The sequence below is a fragment of the Stegodyphus dumicola genome, chromosome 6, assembly GCF_044657685.1.
Source record: "Stegodyphus dumicola isolate Sdum_Otavi_A_Nest chromosome 6, ASM4465768v1".
Lineage (NCBI taxonomy): Eukaryota > Metazoa > Arthropoda > Arachnida > Araneae > Eresidae > Stegodyphus > Stegodyphus dumicola.
This window is the reverse complement of record NC_140773.1, coordinates 213,230,266-213,251,081: the sequence shown is the minus strand read 5'-3', so window position 1 is coordinate 213,251,081 and position 20,816 is coordinate 213,230,266. Positions and strand designations below refer to the sequence as shown.

General features: G+C 32.6%; 1 protein-coding gene across 3 annotated transcripts in view; it reads left to right on the top strand.

Moving 5' to 3' along the window:
• LOC118191684 (mitogen-activated protein kinase kinase kinase 13-like) overlaps positions 1-20,816 on the top strand; it is a 95,716-nt gene that overhangs the window by 36,460 nt on the left and 38,440 nt on the right. For all 3 annotated transcript variants that reach the window (XM_035362520.2, XM_085819489.1, XM_085819488.1), the window contains exons 2-3: positions 2,533-2,677; positions 15,096-15,415. In XM_035362520.2, the coding sequence (XP_035218411.1) occupies positions 2,562-2,677; positions 15,096-15,415 (436 nt within the window). In that variant the 5' untranslated portion in view covers positions 2,533-2,561. The remainder of the gene's footprint in view (positions 1-2,532; positions 2,678-15,095; positions 15,416-20,816) is intronic.

Genomic DNA, 20,816 nt, shown 5'->3' with positions numbered 1-20,816 from the left:
ACGGAAAACATAGGAATAAAATGAAGCTAACTTTTGTTTAGTCGGATGACATGATTTAAAGTGTGGTGGAAGGCAAACCGATGAAGGTTTACGGTAAACTGTAGTACTGAAGTTGGATGTGTTACGTGTGACCAGAATGTCGAGAAACGGAAGAGAATTGCAAGTCTCAAGTTCAAAAGTGAACTGAATAGCAGGATCAATAGAATTCATTGTTGAAAGAACTTTATTTAAATCATCTTTATTACCTTCAAACAGGGTAAAAGTATCGTCTACGTAGCGGAACCATGCCGGGAAGTTTAAAGTTTCAAACAATTTTGATTCATAATAATGCATGTAGATATCAGCCAGGATGGGACTGAGGGGGCTTCCCATGGCTAATCCCTCAGTTTGCTAAACATTTCTCCAAACATTTTGGTTAAAAACATTTCTCCTAGTAATTTACTCATGGTTTCTTTTGATGTAAAATCATTATTCACCAATGTCCCAGTGGAGGGTGCATTAAGATGTCTAGAAACCAGACTTCGCGAATTTCATTTCTCTTGCATCGAAATTGATGAGCTAATTTCTCTCACTCAACTCTGTTTGAAACAAACACATTTTGTTTTCCAAAATAAATATTACAAGCAAACTGAGGGATTAGCCATGGGAAGCCCCCTCAGTCCCATCCTGGCTGATATCTACATGCATTATTATGAATCAAAATTGTTTGAAACTTTAAACTTCCCGGCATGGTTCCGCTACGTAGACGATACTTTTACCCTGTTTGAAGGTAATAAAGATGATTTAAATAAAGTTCTTTCAACAATGAATTCTATTGATCCTGCTATTCAGTTCACTTTTGAACTTGAGACTTGCAATTCTCTTCCGTTTCTCGACATTCTGGTCACACGTAACACATCCAACTTCAGTACTACAGTTTACCGTAAACCTTCATCGGTTTGCCTTCCACCACACTTTAAATCATGTCATCCGACTAAACAAAAGTTAGCTTCATTTTATTCCTATGTTTTCCGTGCTCTTCAAGTTTGCTCCTCCAAACTAGCCCTTGATGAAGAACTAAATTATTTAAAAGCAATAGCTATTGACAGGGGCTTTTCACCCAACATTATTAATCAAGCAGTTAAAAAATTCTCATCTCAACACACTAAAAGCCACACTCTTATTTTAGGAGATTATAAAAATTCTGTTGTCATTCCCTTCTTTCCATCAATTAGCTATAAAGTTGCACATATTTTGCAGAAGTTTAACTTTCGGGTTGTTTATTCTCCCATCAATAAAATTCCAACTTCTATACTCAAGGACCCCATTCCGGATATGAATTCCTGGGGTATTTATAGGATTCCTTGCCAGTGTGGTTTAATTTACATTGGCCAAACTAGGAGAGCCTTAAAATTTCGCGTCAAAGAACATGAGGCATATGTTAGAAAAAAGGAAACACAGAAGTCTTCTGTTGCTCAACATTGTTGGTCCGAAAATCACACTTTCAATTTTTCTGCTGCCAAAATTATTCAAAAAACATCTTCCATTGGAGAACTGGATTTTCTAGAGGCATTTCACATTCATAAAAATCTTTCTGTTCTAGTTAACGATCCCAATTCCAATCCAAATTTGCCTTCGGCTTTTAGAGAAATTATGTTTTAGTTCTGGTTTCGCCAACAGATGGCGCCACTTGCTTATTCTTGTCCAGGCTTTCTTATCTTATCTAATCATTATTTCCTATCTTGTTCATTTGCGGTTTTGCAGCTGAAGATGATGGTTCGGTAAAACCATCGAAACTAGTCCTGTGAAAATTTTGTAGGTATAACGCTGATTTTTGTTGTTTGACTTCTGAATTAGTATTTATTCGGCGTGTTATTTTGTCTTAACAATCTAAACAATTTTCTCTAGAAAGATATATTCACAAACATAATACTTCTAGTCAGGAAACATCCCCACATACTTTATTCATTGACTGATTTCAACTATGGTTTGAATATTAGCAGTATATTTATTAGGTTATTTACTTAAATAAACAGAGAATGTAATATAATGATACTCTTTAAAAACTTGTAAATGGCACTGCTTTGAAAAGAAGAACACTCTTATAAGCTATAAAAGCAACATATTTAATTTAACAGTGGGCAGAAGCCAATGTTATTACATATATCTTTCTGTGGAAAATTGGCATGTGCTGTTGTATGATGGAAAAGAACCTAATATTCAGTTGTTACCCTTCTGCACTAAAAATGTAGGCTTATTTAGAGTAGTTTGGTATAGTTTATATATATATATATAATGTTCTACATTTTAAAAATTTAGCATTTCAACCAATTAAAATGTATAAAATATCAGTTCAGTTATGAGCTAATGTATAATTTATGCTAGTGATTTTTATTTAGACTCAACATGAAAAAATGTGTATGGGTTTTTAGTATTTTTCCTTGCAAGATTCCTGTGTTTTTAGTGTTGTATGTTATCTATTCATATTGATCATACATTGTTATAGATTATTTTTTCATCATTTTATATCATGTTTTGTACTTTATGGTACAGATGAATCGCATCTGATTCAGCAGTGAACAATGTCTGCTACTATTCCCAAAGCTGAAACCCCCAGCTCATTGGAAAGCAGTCTTACTTCTCCAGGTTCCTTGGGTATCATGTGTAGCAGTAGTGAAAGGGAAGATTTTCAGCAAAGGTTTGTTACATTATATCATAACTTAAAATCTTATGCAGTCTCTGAAAACTTTAAAAATAGTTATTTCTGTGAATTCTTTCAGCTGCCCATATCATGGGTAGTTATATTCATAATATGAAATATTTAATTTGAATATTCTTCTGTTATGACATTTGGGGAATATATGGGGAAAATATTAATAAAAGTTTAAATTAAAATTAAATCTACATTTTTTTTAATTATTTTAATAGCGTACAATAAAAGCTCAGCTATCTGGAAAGCTCAGGAAATGCTAAATGCTGGTTATGTGAAAATTTTAGATAGTTAAGCATATCGAAAATGCAATTCACAATAGAAAAGCCAAATGAATGGAAGGAAATTTCAGGTCTAAAATCATGAAAACAGTAACTTTATTTGTTATCAAAAACTTACATTTAAAATTACATAAGATTAAAAAAAAAAAATGCATTTCAGACATAAAAACCAACATATTTTCATAGGCTTTAAACATATAAAAGTAAAAAAACTTTAACAGTTTATGAAATTTTGTTTGTGAAAGCTGGCAGACCAGAAAGTTAATAAATTTGTGCCAACCATACTAGTAGAAGTTTGAAGAAATGAATTACTCTTTCTTTGATTAGGTAATCAACAGGTGGTTAGAGTAGACTGAAGGATACCCCTTGTATTATCGCGAAGTTATTATTTCATTTATCGCCAAGTTGTTGTTTTGTTTATCGCCAAGTTGTTGTTTCGGTTGATCTTTGGATTATGGTAACTTGGTGATTTTTTTGGCGAAAATTTGGCGACCAACTCTGCTACAGCAACCCCCTATTTTTTTTTTCCACCATTTTGTCTTCACGAAGTAAAGACATGTTTCTTTTCTTTTTATTTACTCAACACTTTTTCCAACAATCTGCTAGCCGAATTACACTTATGCTAGAAATTTTATGGAACAAAACTGCTTAATCATGACAAATATTAACTGCAAAATTGAGAAAAAGTGCAGAATCGCAAACTCCTTGCGGTGTTTTTCAAAATCATACATACACAGTAACCATGTACACGTCGACTTATTTTTACTTAAAAAAACATCCCAGAATTGCACAAAAAGGGCATTGCGCACACTCTTGACTTTATCCATCTACACTGCTATTTTCTCATAAATTACAAAAATTTGCAGGAAAATTTTGTGAATCTTTAAACTCGGTAAAAAGCACATATATGAAATTACCTGATCGCGAAAAAGTATAGACCCTATCCAAGGATGAACATTTCCATGTATAATATAAATAAAATATCCAAAAACTTTTACCTCTAAATTATCTATTATAAACGTCACCAACGAATTCATAACAAAACATTAAAAATGGTTACAAATACTTAGTGTCAAATATTGAAATTATTTCCATGCACGTTTACTTCCACTCAAACGTATACCAAATTGCTACAAATATATAATTCACAAAATAACTATCATTTAATTAAAATATAATTAAACCATGTACACGTCGACTTATTTTTACTTAAAAAAACATCATAGAATTGCACAAAAATGGCATTGCGCACACTCTTCACTATATCCGTATACACTGCTTTTTTCTCATAAATTAGAAAAATTTCATGAAAATTTTGTGAATCTTTAAATTCGGTAAAAAGGACATATATGAAATTACCTGATCGCGAAAAAGTATATACCTTTTCCAAGGATGGACATTTGCACATATAAAATAAATAAAATATCCAAAAACTTTTACCTCTAAATTATCTATTATAAATGTCACCAACGAATTTATAACAAAACAAATACTTTACAAATACTTTGTCAAATACTTAAATTCTTTCCATGCACATTTACTTCTACTCAAACGTATTCCAAAATACTACAAACATATAACTCTCAAAATCACGATCATTAAATTAAAAAACACTACTTAAAATATAAATAAGCACATACATTAAATTAATAAAAATTAGCTTACAATCCTAATTACTTTAAACTAAATCATTGCTAATAACAATTTTCCAATAATACTATATTAATTTATTTACTCCTTACATTTAGAACAATGCATAAAAATAATATCCTTAAATAATTAAAAATACTAACTTACCTAATCTTCTACAAAATCTTGAGTGCATGGCGGATCACAAAATGTCCATTTTCACCAGGTTTCTTGCACTGCCATTCAAACTATCTGTAATATCCTTCCTTTCACACAATCTCATTTCATTCCCACATATTGGACATTCATACTTATCCACAGTTAAGCAATTCTTTTCAATTACACATAAACGCAATAAAAATTTCGGATTTACTTTATATACGGCCATGGGATCCAAATATTAAACAACACTGTTTCACAGAACATAGAATGAAACTACTGCTATAAAGTACAGCAGATATTTTTACAAATAGACCCCCTTTTCCGATTAAAGAACAGTGATTTGTCCATTAATGTCACATGACATATCTCATGATCTCTCATTTCCCTCACACAAAATAATGCGTAATCCGAACTGAGTACTTCTCACATTATTCCCAAAGTCCTAGGTAGTAACCTTTATCACCTCCAAAATGTCGCCAAACTACCTGTTAACATATTCCAAAGATCAGCAGTTGTTTCATTTATGGTAACCTGAGTAGTTGAATGTTCCGTAAATATACTTTTGCCTAGAATTGGGTGCTCCGTTGACATTTTAAGTGAAAATATATCGATGCGTACATGGACAAAGTCAAGGGAGTGTGCAATCCTCTGATGTTTTTTAAGTGAAAGTAGGTTGACGTGTACATGGATAAAATAAAGGGAGTGCGCAATGCCTTGTTTGTGGAACTCTGTGATGTTTCTTTAAAGTGAAAATAGGTCAGTGTGTACATGGATACCAAGTTTGTGCAATTCTTTGACTTATTATTTTGTCTTTGTGTTGCGGCGACTTTTGGCACTAAAATCGCTGCTACACAAAGTCAAAATAACAAATCAAAGAATTGTACAAACTCAATATCCTTGCACCTCCAAAAATTGCCACTTTTCAGCAAGGGGCACCCGTAAATATACTTTTACCCAACAGATTCAAGTTGTGGATGTACTATATAAAAATTTAAATTGTTTATAATTTTTCTTATTGTATCACAGTTTTTTAATCTATTTTTAAGTAATGCTGTATATTATGCTCATTAATGCGACTTCATGCCAAGTTTGAAAATACTCCACTGGAAGCAGAAAGCATGTCTTAAACTTTCTTTCTTTTTTTTTTTTTTTCAAAATGTGAGGTAAAAACAGATAAATAGCCATTAACTTATGTTCCCGGTGCTACTTTGGTAGATGGTTGCACGGATTTTTGGCGATTTACATTGGCGCAATTGTTGGCGCGATTTTTACAAACGTCAGCCATCTTGAAAAACGCTGTTTTTACGCATAGTTTTTCGAAACTTAAAAAAAAAAAATAAAATAATAATAATAAATAAATAAATAAATATTGTTAAAAGTAATGGATTAATTTTTTGTTGAAAATGTCGTTTTCTAAGATGGCAGGCAAGTGTAAATAAATACATTTACTATGAGTATAAAATACTAAAGTTAGGTTATTATTACTTTCATATAGCAAAGAAGAGAATAAAAACACTGCTATAAAAACATTGGGCCAACGTTTAATTAGATTAAAATATTACTGAAATTGAATATCGAATTAAAAACCATCCTACCAACATTTAAAAGAATTAGAATACAGTCTAAAGTCGTTAATTCGGACACCCATAATCCGGAATGATCTATAATCCGGACCTCAAAGTTAGAAACTTTCTGCGCATGCGTCGATTTGACGCATGCGCATAGGCATTTACGCCTGCGCGTAAGACCTTTACGGCAGCGAATATGGGTGTGCGCAAGCGCAGAATACGTTTACGCATGCGCGTTTAATGTATAACGGACGGTATAAACTAAGCTAAAATTATCTAATTCAGTTAATGTTGCAGATTGCGTTGTTCCTTAATCTTCAAATTGGATCCGGCTTATTATTTTTTGCAGACTGTTAGAGTAATTTTATAAAAGTAAGCTTGAACGTTCGATTATGTCAAATAGAATTTCCGATATATATTTACTAATATGTAAAAGATCTACAAAGCGAAAGTATGTTTTGAAATCAGAAATCTGTTTATCAATTTCACGCTGCTCTGCGGCAGGGGGGGGGGACAGAAATGTGGCGGCGCGCAATGAATTGGGAGTTGATCTGTCAGCACTATCCTTATCTTCAGGGCAGATGTTTTTATTTTATTTGGCTTATAATTCCTTACTGAATTTAGTATTTCATCTGGATATACACCGTCTTTGATATGATTTAAATCAAGTTCCTCGTCATTATAATTCGCTTCCGATAGTGAAGAAAGTGACAGAGGTTATTGAAAACGAAAACATTTCGATTGACAAATTAGTCGGTATTCTCGACACAGCAATTATAGGACTTAAACAGCGGAACTTTGTAACTAAACAAGAAATTATGTCTGTTTAATAGAATTAAATAGAAAGTATTATCACATGAAATGAAGCAACTTAAACAACTTACATTGAAAGAAATGTTTAATAAAGTAAACAAATAAATATTAAGCTTTTTGTTTTGTAAATTTTGTTACCCTTTAGATCATAATTGTTCTTTATTTCATAAATTACGGTTTCATATTTTTAATTTTGTAATTTCTGCATGCCATCTTACCAGATTTAAACTAATGATCTATAATCCGGAATCGCCGAAGTCCCGACGAGTCCGGATTAACGACTTTTGACTGCATTATTAAATTCAGATACTTTAAAATATGTTACATAGAATATAATTAACATTAAAACATATGGACAATAATTATCTCAGCAATTTCTGAAAATAGTGTATTAATTTTTTTAACAAAAATTGAAGTATACAATTATAAAATAAAAGAAAAATATGTACTTACATTTTTTTGAGTATTTAACCTAATATTTATTGTACCACAAAAAATTCAGAATCATAATTTAGATAACATCTTTGAAGACATCTTTGAAGGAATTCGAAGATATGAATTAAATTTTAAAACGGCGCGGAAATGCACAAATTGTCAGTAACCAATCAGGGAGCTGATTACAGCTCGTTAATGCACAAATATTCTATAACCAATCAGAGAGCTTATTACATCACGGCTAGAATTAAAATTATTTAAAAATTCATACATAATAAAATAATTTTTTTAAAAATGCAAAATTAAATTGTATTTTAATATTTAAGAGCCATAAATAATGTTTAAAACATTAGATTAAATTTATACATATTAAAACGAATTACTTTCAAAGTAAGGTGACGTCATTGATTACATCATCCACAACATAAAATTTCATAAAATATGATAAACAATAAAATTTTTATTTCAAATAAAAATGCAAAATTAAATTGATTTTTAATATTTAAAAGCCGTAAATAATATTTTAAACATGGAATTTATGCACAATAAAACGCATTATTTTTTAAATAAAATGACAACAAAGTATCGGTTACCATAAATAACTTATCCAGCAATGGGTTTACCATAAGTTGTATTACTCGTCAAAGGAAAATCGCCAAAAAATCGCCAAAATCCGTGCAACCGTCTACCAAAGTAGCACCATGTTCCCTTTCACAGAAACTAAACCAGCTTATCAAGAATTAATTGAGCTTACATTAAGGCATAATAAATATCTTATGCTTGTGATGTTACATGTATCCGTTATTGGTGCTAAATTACAGTCTGGCAATAGTTACTGTTTTCAAAAGTAATTTGATAGAAAAATGTACTGTTTGAAGGCTGAAGTCTTAGAATAATGCAATGAATATAATGATGCAGGGGAGGCATGTCTTCTGAAAGAGAACGATGTAATTGTATTTATATATTAGAAAATGTAAGCAGGATTCTGATTAATAATCGTATGTGTGCTTTATGATGTCTTTAAAAGTCTCTCATTTGCATAATTTTTTTGTTTAACAAAATTCTAAAATATTCTGGTTGGTTGAATGCTGTATATTCAAGCTTCTACTAGCTTTTATTCAAGCTTTACTTTTGTATCCAAGCAGATAGGTTGTGAATGTCCTAAATTTCATTCAGTAACAATGATTTGTAATGGAAACCAGAGTTGTGGGGACTTTATTTCACTCAATAACCTTTTAGTTTATATCATTTACTATAATTATGTATCTTTAATAAGCATGTAATATATCAAGAAGTATTTTTGATATATTATAGAGAAATGTTTCCCAAACCTTTTAGCATTATAACCCACTTATATATGATTACAACTTATGACAACTCACATGCACATAATTGCTCAAAAGAAGAAAAAAAGACATGCAAAAATTAATGTGATACAGTCAAAAGTCGTTAATTCGGACACCCATAATTCGGAATGATCTATAATCCGGACCTCAAAACTAAAAACTTTCTGCGCATGCGCCGCGTTGACACATGCACATAGGCGTTTACGCGTGCGCGTAAGACCTTTTACGACTGCGCATATGAATGTGCGCAAGTGCAGAATACGTTTTCGCGTGCACGTTTTATGTATAAAGGACGTATAAGCTAAAATTATCTAATTATCTATTTCAGTTAATGTTGATGATTGCGTTGTTCCTTAATTTTCGAATTGGATCTGGCTTATTACTTTTTGCAGACTGTAAGAGCAATTTTATAAAAGTAAGCTTAAACTTTCGATTATATCAAATAGAATTTCCGATATATATTTGTTAATATGTAAAGGATCTAAAGCGAAAGTATGTTTTGAAATCCGAAATCTGTTTATCAATTTCACGCTGCTCGGCGGGGGGAACGCCGCGCGGCGGGCGCATAATGAACTGGAAGTTTCTGTCAGCACTATCCTTATCTTCAGGGCAGATGTTTTTATTTTATTTGGCTTATAATTGAAGATCAGATGTTTTTATTTTATTTGGCTTATAATTCCTTACCAAATGTAGTATTTCATCTCGATATGCTCCGTCTTTGATATGATTTAAAACAAGTTCCTCGTCATTATAATTCGCTTCCGATAGCGAAGAAAAGTAACAGAGGTTATTGAAAACGAAAAAATTCCGATTGACAAATTAGTCGGTGTTCTTGATACAGCAATTATAGGACTTGAACAGCGGAACTTTGTAACTGAACAAGAAATTATGTCTGTTTAATAGAATTAAAGAGAAAGTATTATCACATGAAACGAAGCAAAACTTAAACAACTTACATTGAAAGAAATGTTTATTTAAGTAAACAAATAAATATTAAGCTTTTTCTTTTTGCAAATTTTGATACCCTTTAGATCATAATTGTTCTTTATTTCATAAATTACGGTTTCATATTTTTAATTTTAGAATTTCTGCATGCCATCTTTCGAGATTTAAACTGATGATCTATAATCCGGAAAAATCGATAATCCGGAATCGCCGAAGTCCCGACGAGTCCGGATTAACGACTTTTGACTGTAGTAAAGAAATATGTATGATGATTAAATAATTAGTTTTCCACCCCTCTTTTCTTTCCTTAGCCCAAATGGGCAATTTGCCCAGAAGGGATATTAATTTTGTTTTGGCATTTTGCGTGGTTCACTAAAAACGACGTTTCACTTTTCAAATTCTTCCTACCAAATATTAGATCCCTACATTGTATTTAAAGAAATTAAACAATGAAGAATCTGCATGAATGTATGTATGTTTCTCGCACTGTGAAAAAACAACGGAACATAGACACATCAAATTTTGAATAAAGTAGTCCTCTTTTTGTATATGGGCATCTAGAAGACCAAATTTGGAATTTCTTATATTGTCTCTTTCCTATTTTGTAAAACTATAACGAATTTTCGATAAACAAAGTCGACGATTTCAAAGCGAGCAATGGGAACACTGTACAGCGAAAAGAAAAAACATTTTTAACTCCAGCATGTGAGACTGTATATCAGAAATTCTAACGGTCTTTTTAAATATTTTGTAGTATTGCTGTTGAATTGAATTTTATGGCTTAAGTGCAAAGAACATGATATTTAATTAATAAAAATAACACACAAAACAATAACAAACTGCCCCTTTGGGCGTAATGTAAAATTTGAAAGCTTTCAGATTTTTTTTGTTCTAGCAGTGGGCTCTAGCTGTTTATAGGCTCTAGCTTCTGGCCACTACTAAGGCAGGAAGCGATGATCTGTTTATTATGGAGGCAACTAACAGGTGGGCTACTGTTGCCTTTTATGAAGGGATGGATAAATTACATCCATGCCTTCTCTGGGATTCGAAACCAGGCCTTTCAGTATAGCAGTCAGTATCACTATACACCGTGAAGATGACATCCATCCTAGTTTGTGCCGTACGGAATTGAACGTCATTTCTGTGGAAATCAGTTACATTGGCATACAAGGCCTGTTGTTCAGTACATATTATTTTCTTTTGTTACAAGATATTTTGAATAACACAGTATTACATATGAACATTCTTATAACATAAATCAATACTATATATAAGTGAAATAGTTAAAATTCCATAATCGGGGTGAGCGCTAACCTTGGCGAGAGTTTTTTATTTGGTGCGATTTTAATTTGGTTGTGGTTTCTGGCTGTATGTTTTCTTGTGGCAAACCTAAAGCTTTATTTCGGTAACTGTAAGAGCGCGAATTAATAATACTGTGTTTGTTTTTAAAAGTTTTACTGTTTAATATTATATTTATATAAATATTTGCAGAAGATTAGGCTGTTGTTGGTGGGAGAATGTTGGATTTCATATGACATGAAAATTATAATTTATGAATGTTTTCATTTAATTTTATTCAGTTTTAGTTTTTAGTTTTGTTTCTTGCATATGGCAATCAAAAGATGTGGAATAACGATAGTAACTTGAATATTTTAGTTAGTTTATGATGCTGAATACGCATAATTTGCTATTCTGTTTACGTGTAAAACTGACTTCGCAGTGCTCTGATCTGATAAGTGTATGCATTTGCTTACTCAATAATTATTTACAAGAATTGTTCATTCTACTATTTTATGATGAATTACATATATATAAGACTATTCTTTTACTTGCAAAGCTGTTAGACTTGTTTTACTCATCTAGTATTTTATCATCTCATTTTACTATTCTGTTTACATAAAATAACGGCATTTCACTACTGCAAAACTTAAAAGTTACTATTCTGTTCACATTTAAAAATCACATTTTAGTACTTTTTAGTACCTAAAAAATTCGCCAAATTTTGAAGGCCAAAATAGTTTGGCGCCAACTTATCCCACTTATGGAATTTTAGGCAGTGAAATTATATTGTATGTATACACATATATACATTTGGCAGTGCATTAAATGAGTACTACATTTGGTGTATAAGTAAGCCAAATGTGCTACATCACTTTCCTGTCTGGGTCGCTTGATCAAAAATTAGTTGATCATTCTAAATTAATTAGTAATTTTAGTATTTGTTGGCTATCTGGTACCCACTCATACATCACCAAAATATCATCAGTGACTCAATACAGTTTTTTTTTTTTTAGCTTTCAGTAACCCATGAAGCTGTTTCAGATTCTTTTCCAGAGTTGGTATTTTTATTTTGTTTATGTTCTGTTATTTTTTTGGAGGGGGGAGATGGTTTTCTTTTAAAACTTTAATATCAACTTCTGTCCTGAGACCAACAGTCTCGTGTAAATAATGATGTGCCTGTTGGGATCAGCAAAATGGAGAAATAAGCAGCAATGTCCTAAGATTGGTTTAAGGATACTATTATTTACCAGAGTCTACATGGAGTCAGAGACCTGCAGAGAATAATAATCTGTTTTGATGCCATTTTGAATTCAGCTGCCAAACAATAATCATTGGAAATAAAAAATTCATCATCAAAAGGCACCAACAGATTGCTTGTGGTATATAAACTACTGGTTAACCAACAAGTACCATAATTTTAAATAAGTATATATAACTGCATAAGAAAACAAAAGCTTTCAAATGTCACAACCTATCAAAAGTTATCTCATGGTCTACTGTTTAGAAAAAATTGTTATGAAAGATTTATTAAAATTTGAAGAAATAGAAATATGCATTAAGAAAGAACCTGCAAGTAAAAAATAAATTGTAAATAAAAATTAATTTTTTTAAGAAGTGCCATTAACATGGTATAATTGGAAACTTAAGTTACATAATCATTCATAAAATATTTATTTTTCACACATTTTATCACCCTTGATTATTTTCTCTAATCTTTAGTTGGGAATCTTCTTTTATTTTTTATTAATTATCTTCTTTAATTGTCATCTGTAGTGGCCTAATATACGAGGGCCATCCAGGAAGTAGATTACGTTTCCGTCTGTGTCCGCTAGGGGCGGGGCTAGCGCGGCCATCTTGGGGTCAGAGCGTTGCGCAGCTCAGTCTGCATCTAGCCGTGCTAGTGAGAGGTTCGTGCTGTGCTCCGTTCAGATACTGTGACGGTTTGAAATGTCTGCGTTAATTGAAAATCCCGCGAGCTGCGAGGTGCGCTCAGTAATAAGGTTTCTGACTGCAAAAAACTGTAAACCGATAGAAATCTATCCGCAGCTTCGTGAAGTCTATGGGGACAACATTATCACTGAAGGTGGAGTGCGTCAGTGGGTCATAAGATTTCAAAATGGCCGAACCAATGTTCACGACGAAGATCGAAGTGGGAGACCCAGCATAGTGACCGCCGAACTTCTCGAAAAAGTCGATGCTAAAGTCCGTGAAAATCGAAATTTCACAATAACGGAACTTTCTTTGAGTTTTCCACAAATTTCGCGAAGTTTGTTGCACGAAATCATCAGCGAAAAGCTTGGTTACCACAAGTTTTGTGCAAGATGGATTCCAAAAATCTTGACAGAGGACCACAAAAACCAGCGAATGGCTGCAGCGTTGAACTTTTTGGACGCTTACCATAAGGATGGTGACTCTTTACTCGATCGCATCGTTACTGGTGACGAAACATGGGTGAAACATGTGAACTGTGAAACGAAATTACAATCAATGCAGTGGGGGCACACAAGTTCTCCCCAAAAACCCAAGAAATGCATGCAAACAATGTCGGCAAGGAAGATGATGGCGACTGTTTTTTGGGACAGAAAAGGTGTAATTTTGGTGGACTTCCTGGAAAGAGGCACTACAATAAACTCTCAAAGGTATTGCCAAACTCTCCAAAAACTCAGAAGAGCAATTCAAAACAAGCGCAGAGGAATGTTGAGCTCTAAGATCTTGTTGATTCACGACAACGCCCGGCCCCACACGGCAAATGTCACTCGTAAAGTTCTTGAATCTTTTAAGTGGGAGTTGTTTCCTCATCCGCCGTACAGTCCCGACCTGGCACCGAGCGACTTCCACCTATTCCCAGCAATGAAGAAGTGGCTGGCTATGCAGCGTTTTGATGACGATGCACAGCTGCAAGAAGAGGTAACGAAGTGGTTGAAGGCGCAGGCGGCCGAATTTTTCGACGAAGGAATTTCCAAGCTCGTACATCGCTACGATAAATGCCTTAATTTGTATGGTGACTATGTAGAAAAGTAGTATTTGAGTGTGGCTTTCATCTGTATATAATAAAATTTGTTTCCTATACTTTGTTTATTTTTTTATTCCAAAACGTAATCTACTTTCTGGATAGCCCTCGTATTATAGACTGATGCTAAAACTACTTCAGTCTTTCTTTAGCTTCATCGTAGGATAATATGCAATGGCAATCTATATTTATAATAAAGATATTACAGTTGGTCAGTCACAAATATATTGATGAACTTTATCACCTATTAGAAGAATGTGGAGCATTAGTTTACAGTGTTTATAATGTTGTAGTAGCCGCTCAGCTGGTATAGTGGTTAGTGACCCTGACTGCCATAGCAGTATACCGAGGTTCACATCCTGGAGAAGGCATGGTTGTAACTGTTCATCCCCACATAGGAGCCAATGGTGGCTGGCTACCTATTAGGTGCTTCCATAATGAAATGGTCACCGCTTATGACCCTTGTAGCAGTGCTAGGCTAATGGCTATTAAATAAAGCACCTGACCATTTAAAAAATACTGTTATAATAACCCTTATAAAGCAAAATTATATTCAGTACATTTGCACATCGCTTGTTATGCAGAATCAAAAATTAGAATATAGTTTATATTTTTTAGATATTTTTTAAGTCCAATTTCTTTTTGACATTTGTTGTATGAATATTACTGAAGATTTAAAAAAACATGAGTGGGTGACTAAAAGGTTTAAAGTTTTGTATAAAAATAATGTTTTGACATAAATATTGTAAGAGAGAAGAATATTGCTATTATCACTATAGTAGATCACACATTAAGAAATGTTCATTTTAAAATTAAATTGCCGATTTAATAAAATATAATGATGTAAAAAACTACATTTGCAAATTTCAGAGCAGTTTTGTTTTTAAGCATGTTAGTGCTAAAATATAACAGTAATGAATCATTCTATTGTTACAGCTTATTGTGTATCAAAGATGAAGACTCTTCTAAATCATCCAGCACACCTCCAGAAAATACTGCAATTATTTCTCCTCCTGCCAGATCTACAAGTACACCTGTAGTTTCTACTTCTGTTGAAGGAGCTGCTGCTTTAAGTAGCTCTACTAGTAGTCCAGCAGCTTTGACAACTGTGCGATCACCTATTAATTTGGAAGGGACTTCTAGTTTTATGTCAAATATCAGATCAAAAAGTGGATGGCTGGATGGTTTATTGGTTTGCTTGCGTCCTGTTTGGGGTATTCTTGGTAAAACTGGTGGAGGTGAACATGGTGATTCAGGTATTTCTCTCTCTCTCTCTCTTTTTTTTTTTTTTTTTTTTTTTGTTTTGTTTCCAAGAGCAGAAATAATTTTTTATATCTTAATTATTAAAATATCTTGTTAACCCATTAACCGCCAAAACTACAAGGAATGTTTCTTTTCTCATGAAAATAATAACAAATATTAAATTAAGCACTTATAACATAAATTTACATTGAAAATAAAAAAAATGCTCTTACCTGTGAAAAAAGCGAGTGTTGCGTTCGCGCAACGTCAGCGGAATAAGACTATGGATGTTTAGTGAGTAGGATTGTACTCGTGTGATGTTTCTTTTGAGTAGAGCGCAGGATTACTTTTTAGCTGTATAACGTTTTATAAATCTACAAATCACTTTACTTGTAATTAATTCAATATCAAAATATACATTGTATTTCTTTTACAAATACAGATTATTTCATTTGAGAGATTCAAGCATGAAAAGCTTGATTACAATCACCATATAAAGCTACATTACATACTTTGCATCTATAAACAATCTGGCTATGGTACTCTTTACAACAAAGTCTTTTGTTATCAATGGACTTTATGATAAAATGTCTACCATCTCCATGCAATGGTTTTTGAATACTAAATTTACTAGGTCTTCCTGTTGCTGATCTATTTCTGGCTAATTCTACACTCTCAATAGGAGTTTGCAAAAAGAATAATGCATTCTCGCATTTGAAATCTAAAAGAGACTTTATATTTCCAATAGTAAAACGTGGGGATATTTAGTAAGTTTAGATACGGTCTCACCATATATAATTTATCAGTATTGTCAAGTGCAAATTCTGCTTCATATTCCTGTACTGCAAACGTGATATTGATTCTCATACAACAGAAACAGAAATGTCCTTATCAAAAGATCAATACATTTTTTCTTGAGGTAAAGAATGATATTCTGTAAGAAATAATATTCCAATAAATCTTCTCATATAGGCTTCAGATGCAATAAATTCTCTTTTTTTTTTTTTTTTTTTCCTGAGCATATATATTTGTCTGTTCAACGAGAAGACAGTAAATGTCTAAACCAAAAAGAAAATCGAAAATCTGTGCACTAGTTTTACCTTGTGTTTTGTCTTTTATACTTTCTCTTCTATCTCTTTCTTCATGTTCTTCCTGAGACGTAACTAACACTTCCTTTTTTATCCACTTCAAGATTTCAGTCTTCTGCTTTTTTAACTTTTTAGTATAACTATAACTGCTTTTAGAAGGCTGAAACTTACTTCTTACGTGAATTTTAACTTCCCCAGCAGTATCATTTGGTAAAATATCATTATTTAAAACATTGTCATCCCTTTCTTCTTCGTAACTAGCCTCTGATATTTCTAGGGGAACAACAACATTAGTTTCATTCTGGTCATTATTAACATTATTATCATCTGTTTCTTCATCAAAAAATCTTTGAAGGGCTTGTTCTAACGTAAGATACCTCGTTCTAGGCATTTTTAAACAACCAGAACATCGAAAGGAATGAGTGAAAAAGGAGATTGACTACCCATTTCCTGCTGACGTTTGCTTCAGCGCAACACCTGTTTTCCCTTCCTTCCCAACGCAAATATAAACATCTGACTGATGTAATGTTCTGATAAACGGTGACCTTGACTAAAAGTAGATCACTCATAAAGACGGCGATTCTTTCGTTAAATATTTTCAGCAAATATACCCGGTCGAAAATTTTGCTTAAAGTATGAGATTAATTATTATAAACAAAATGATTGTTGAAGGCAAATATTTTTTTACAGAAATAACCTTCATAATCTTCCCTGCATAAAAGCATCTGCTGGTATAAAATATCTTAGGTAGTTATATTTATATATGCATTTATTATGACCGTTGTGTCAACGCAAAACCAGCGGCTAATGGGTTAAAGATCACAGCAATTATTGCTTATTTTGTTTGCTGATAAAATGTTTTAAAGCAGAATATTATTATCGTGAAATTTTTATATGGGAAATAACAAAAACATTATTATTCTATATTCATGTCATTTCATTTTGTTCTCAAAGCTTAAAATATTTGTCTTATGTATGCAGAAATTGAATGTAATTTATATTTTGCTGATTTAATAATCTGTTTTTCATATTTTTTAAAATTTGATCTTTTGAATCTTTCGAATTTATTTCTTGAGTTTATTTAATTGTCAAGTGTATTATCAGCCCTTCTTCATAGGCTGAAATTCCTTTTATACTGTTGTAAAGTACTATATTGTGAAAGTAAAATTAGAGAAAAGGTGGTCATTTGGCTCTTAAATAAATATGAAGCTATTAATAATTGCTAATATGTTGTATTAATCCTGTCTTGCCATTGAGAATACACCAGGCATTAATAGAGCTATTTATGTTGAATGACAAGCACACCTGTCAAAACTAGTTAGAACATTTGTGATTTAACTTTAAAATTTGGGACCCCATCTGAAACAGCAAAAGTTGTGAATGGTACCTATGAAAAAACAAAGTGTTTACACGGAATGATAAAATACATTATATATTTCACGTGCCAACAGAATTAAGATCTTCCTCTAGTATGCCATATTCATTTAATTATATTGAGATCTATTTTCTTGTATAATCTATGATTAGAAGTTTCTGGAAATCATTAATTGAAATCATTACAAGAAGATAGTTTGAAGCAGAATAATACAAGTAACATGATATGACATACTAATTCAGAAGTCAAACAACCAAAATCAGCGTTATACCTACAAAAATTTTTCACAGGACTAGTTTCGATGGTTTTACCGAACCATCATCTTCAGCTGCAAAACCGCAAATGAACAAGATAGGAAATAATGATTAGATAAGATAAGAAAGCCTGGACAAGAATAAGCAAGTGGCGCCATCTGTTGGCGAAACCAGAACTAAAACATAATTTCTCTAAAAGCCGAAGGCAAATTTGGATTGGAATTAGGATCGTTAACTAGAACAGAAAGATTTTTATAAATGTGAAATGCCTCTAGAAAATCCAGCTCTCCAATGGAAGATGTTTTTTGAATAATTTTGGCAGCAGAAAAATTGAAAGTGTGATTTTCGGACCAACAATGTTGAGCAACAGAAGACTTCTGTGTTTCCTTTTTTCTAACATATGCCTCATGTTCTTTGACGCGAAATTTTAAGGCTCTCTTAGTTTGGCCAATGTAAATTAAACCGCACTGGCAAGGAATCCTATAAATACCCCAGGAAAATTCATATCCGGAATGGGGTCCTTGAGTATAGAAGTTGGAATTTTATTGATGGGAGAATAAACAACCCGAAAGTTAAATTTCTGCAAAATATGTGCAACTTTATAGCTAATTGACTTCCCGGCATGGTTCCGCTACGTAGACGATACTTTTACACTGTTTGAAGGTAATAAAGATGATTTAAATAAAGTTCTTTCAACAATGAATTCTATTGATCCTGCTATTCAGTTCACTTTTGAACTTGAGACTTGCAATTCTCTTCTGTTTCTCGACATTCTGGTCACACGTAACACATCCAACTTCAGTACTACAGTTTACGGTAAACCTTCATCGGTTTGCCTTCCACCACACTTTAAATCATGTCATCCGACTACCGACTAAACAAAAGTTAGCTTCATTTTATTCCTATGTTTTCCGTGCTCTTTAAGTTTGCTCCTCCAAACTAGGCCTTGATGAAGAACTAAATTATTTAAAAGCTATAGCTATTGACAGGGGCTTTTCACCCAACATTATTAATCAAGCAGTTAAAAAATTCTCATCTCAACACACTAAAAGCCACACTCTTATTTTAGGAGATTATAAAAATTCTGTTGTCATTCCCTTCTTTCCATCAATTAGCTATAAAGTTGCACATATTTTACAGAAATTTAACTTTCGGGTTGTTTATTCTCCCATCAATAAAATTCCAACTTCTATACTCAAGGACCCCATTCCGGATATGAATTCCTGGGGTATTTATAGGATTCCTTGCCAGTGCGGTTTAATTTACATTGGCCAAACTAAGAGAGCCTTAAAATTTCGCGTCAAAGAACATGAGGCATATGTTAGAAAAAAGGAAACACAGAAGTCTTCTGTTGCTCAACATTGTTGGTCCGAAAATCACACTTTCAATTTTTCTGCTGCCAAAATTATTCAAAAAACATCTTCCATTGGAGAACTGGATTTTCTAGAGGCATTTCACATTCATAAAAATCTTTCTGTTCTAGTTAACGATCCTAATTCCAATCCAAATTTGCCTTCGGCTTTTAGAGAAATTATGTTTTAGTTCTGGTTTTGCCAACAGATGGCGCCACTTGCTTATTCTTGTCCAGGCTTTCTTATCTTATCTAATCATTATTTCCTATCTTGTTCATTTGCGGTTTTGCAGCTGAAGATGATGGTTCGGTAAAACCATCGAAACTAGTCCTGTGAAAAATTTTTGTAGGTATAACGCTGATTTTGGTCGTTTGACTTCTGAATTAGTATTTATTCGGCGTGTTATTGTGTCTAATGATATGACATACTGCAGTATTTGTTGTTAAATCTTTCGTAATGCCATGGAAAATGTTTGTGGCTCATGAAAGCTTGATTTAGGTATCTGTCTGAAATTCTTCATTTGCTTTGGCATAATTTTAATTAATTAGTGAACTACAGTCAAAAGTCGTTAATTCGGACACCTATAATCCGGACCTCAAAGCTAAAAACTTTCTGCCCATGCGCATCATTGACACATGCGCATAGGCGTTTACGACTGCGCACATGCAGAATATACTGCGCATATGCGCAAGTGCAGAATACGTTTTCGCGTGCGCGTTTTATGTATAACGGACAGTATAAGCTAAAATTATCTAATTATCTATTTCAGGTAATGTTGATGATTGCGTTGTTCCTTAATCTTCGAATTGGCTTATTATTTTTTTCAGACTGTAAGAGCAATTTTATAAAAGTAAACTTGAACTTTCGATTATGTCAAATAGAATTTCCGATGCTGGAGCTCCCAAAGGATCTACAAAACGAAAGTATGTTTCGATGTCCATCAAACAAAAAGTGGAATTGCTGCAAAACATGGATAAAGACATGAAGAAGGTGACAGAGAGGTTAGTGAAAACGAAAAAATTTCGATTGACAAGTTAGTCGGTATTCTCGGCAAAGCAATTACGGGACTTGAACAGCGGAACTTTGTAACTGAACAAGAAATTATGTCTGTTTATTGAATCAAAGAGAAAGTATTATCACATAAAATGAAGCAACTTAAACAACTTAAATTGAAAGAAATGTTTAATAAAGTAAACAAATAAATATTAAGCTTTTATTTTTTGTAAATTTTGATACCCTTTAGATTATAATTGTTCTTTATTTCATAAATTACGGTTTCATATTTTTAATTTTAGAATTTCTGCATGCCATCTTACGAGATTTAAACTGATGTTCTATAATCCGGA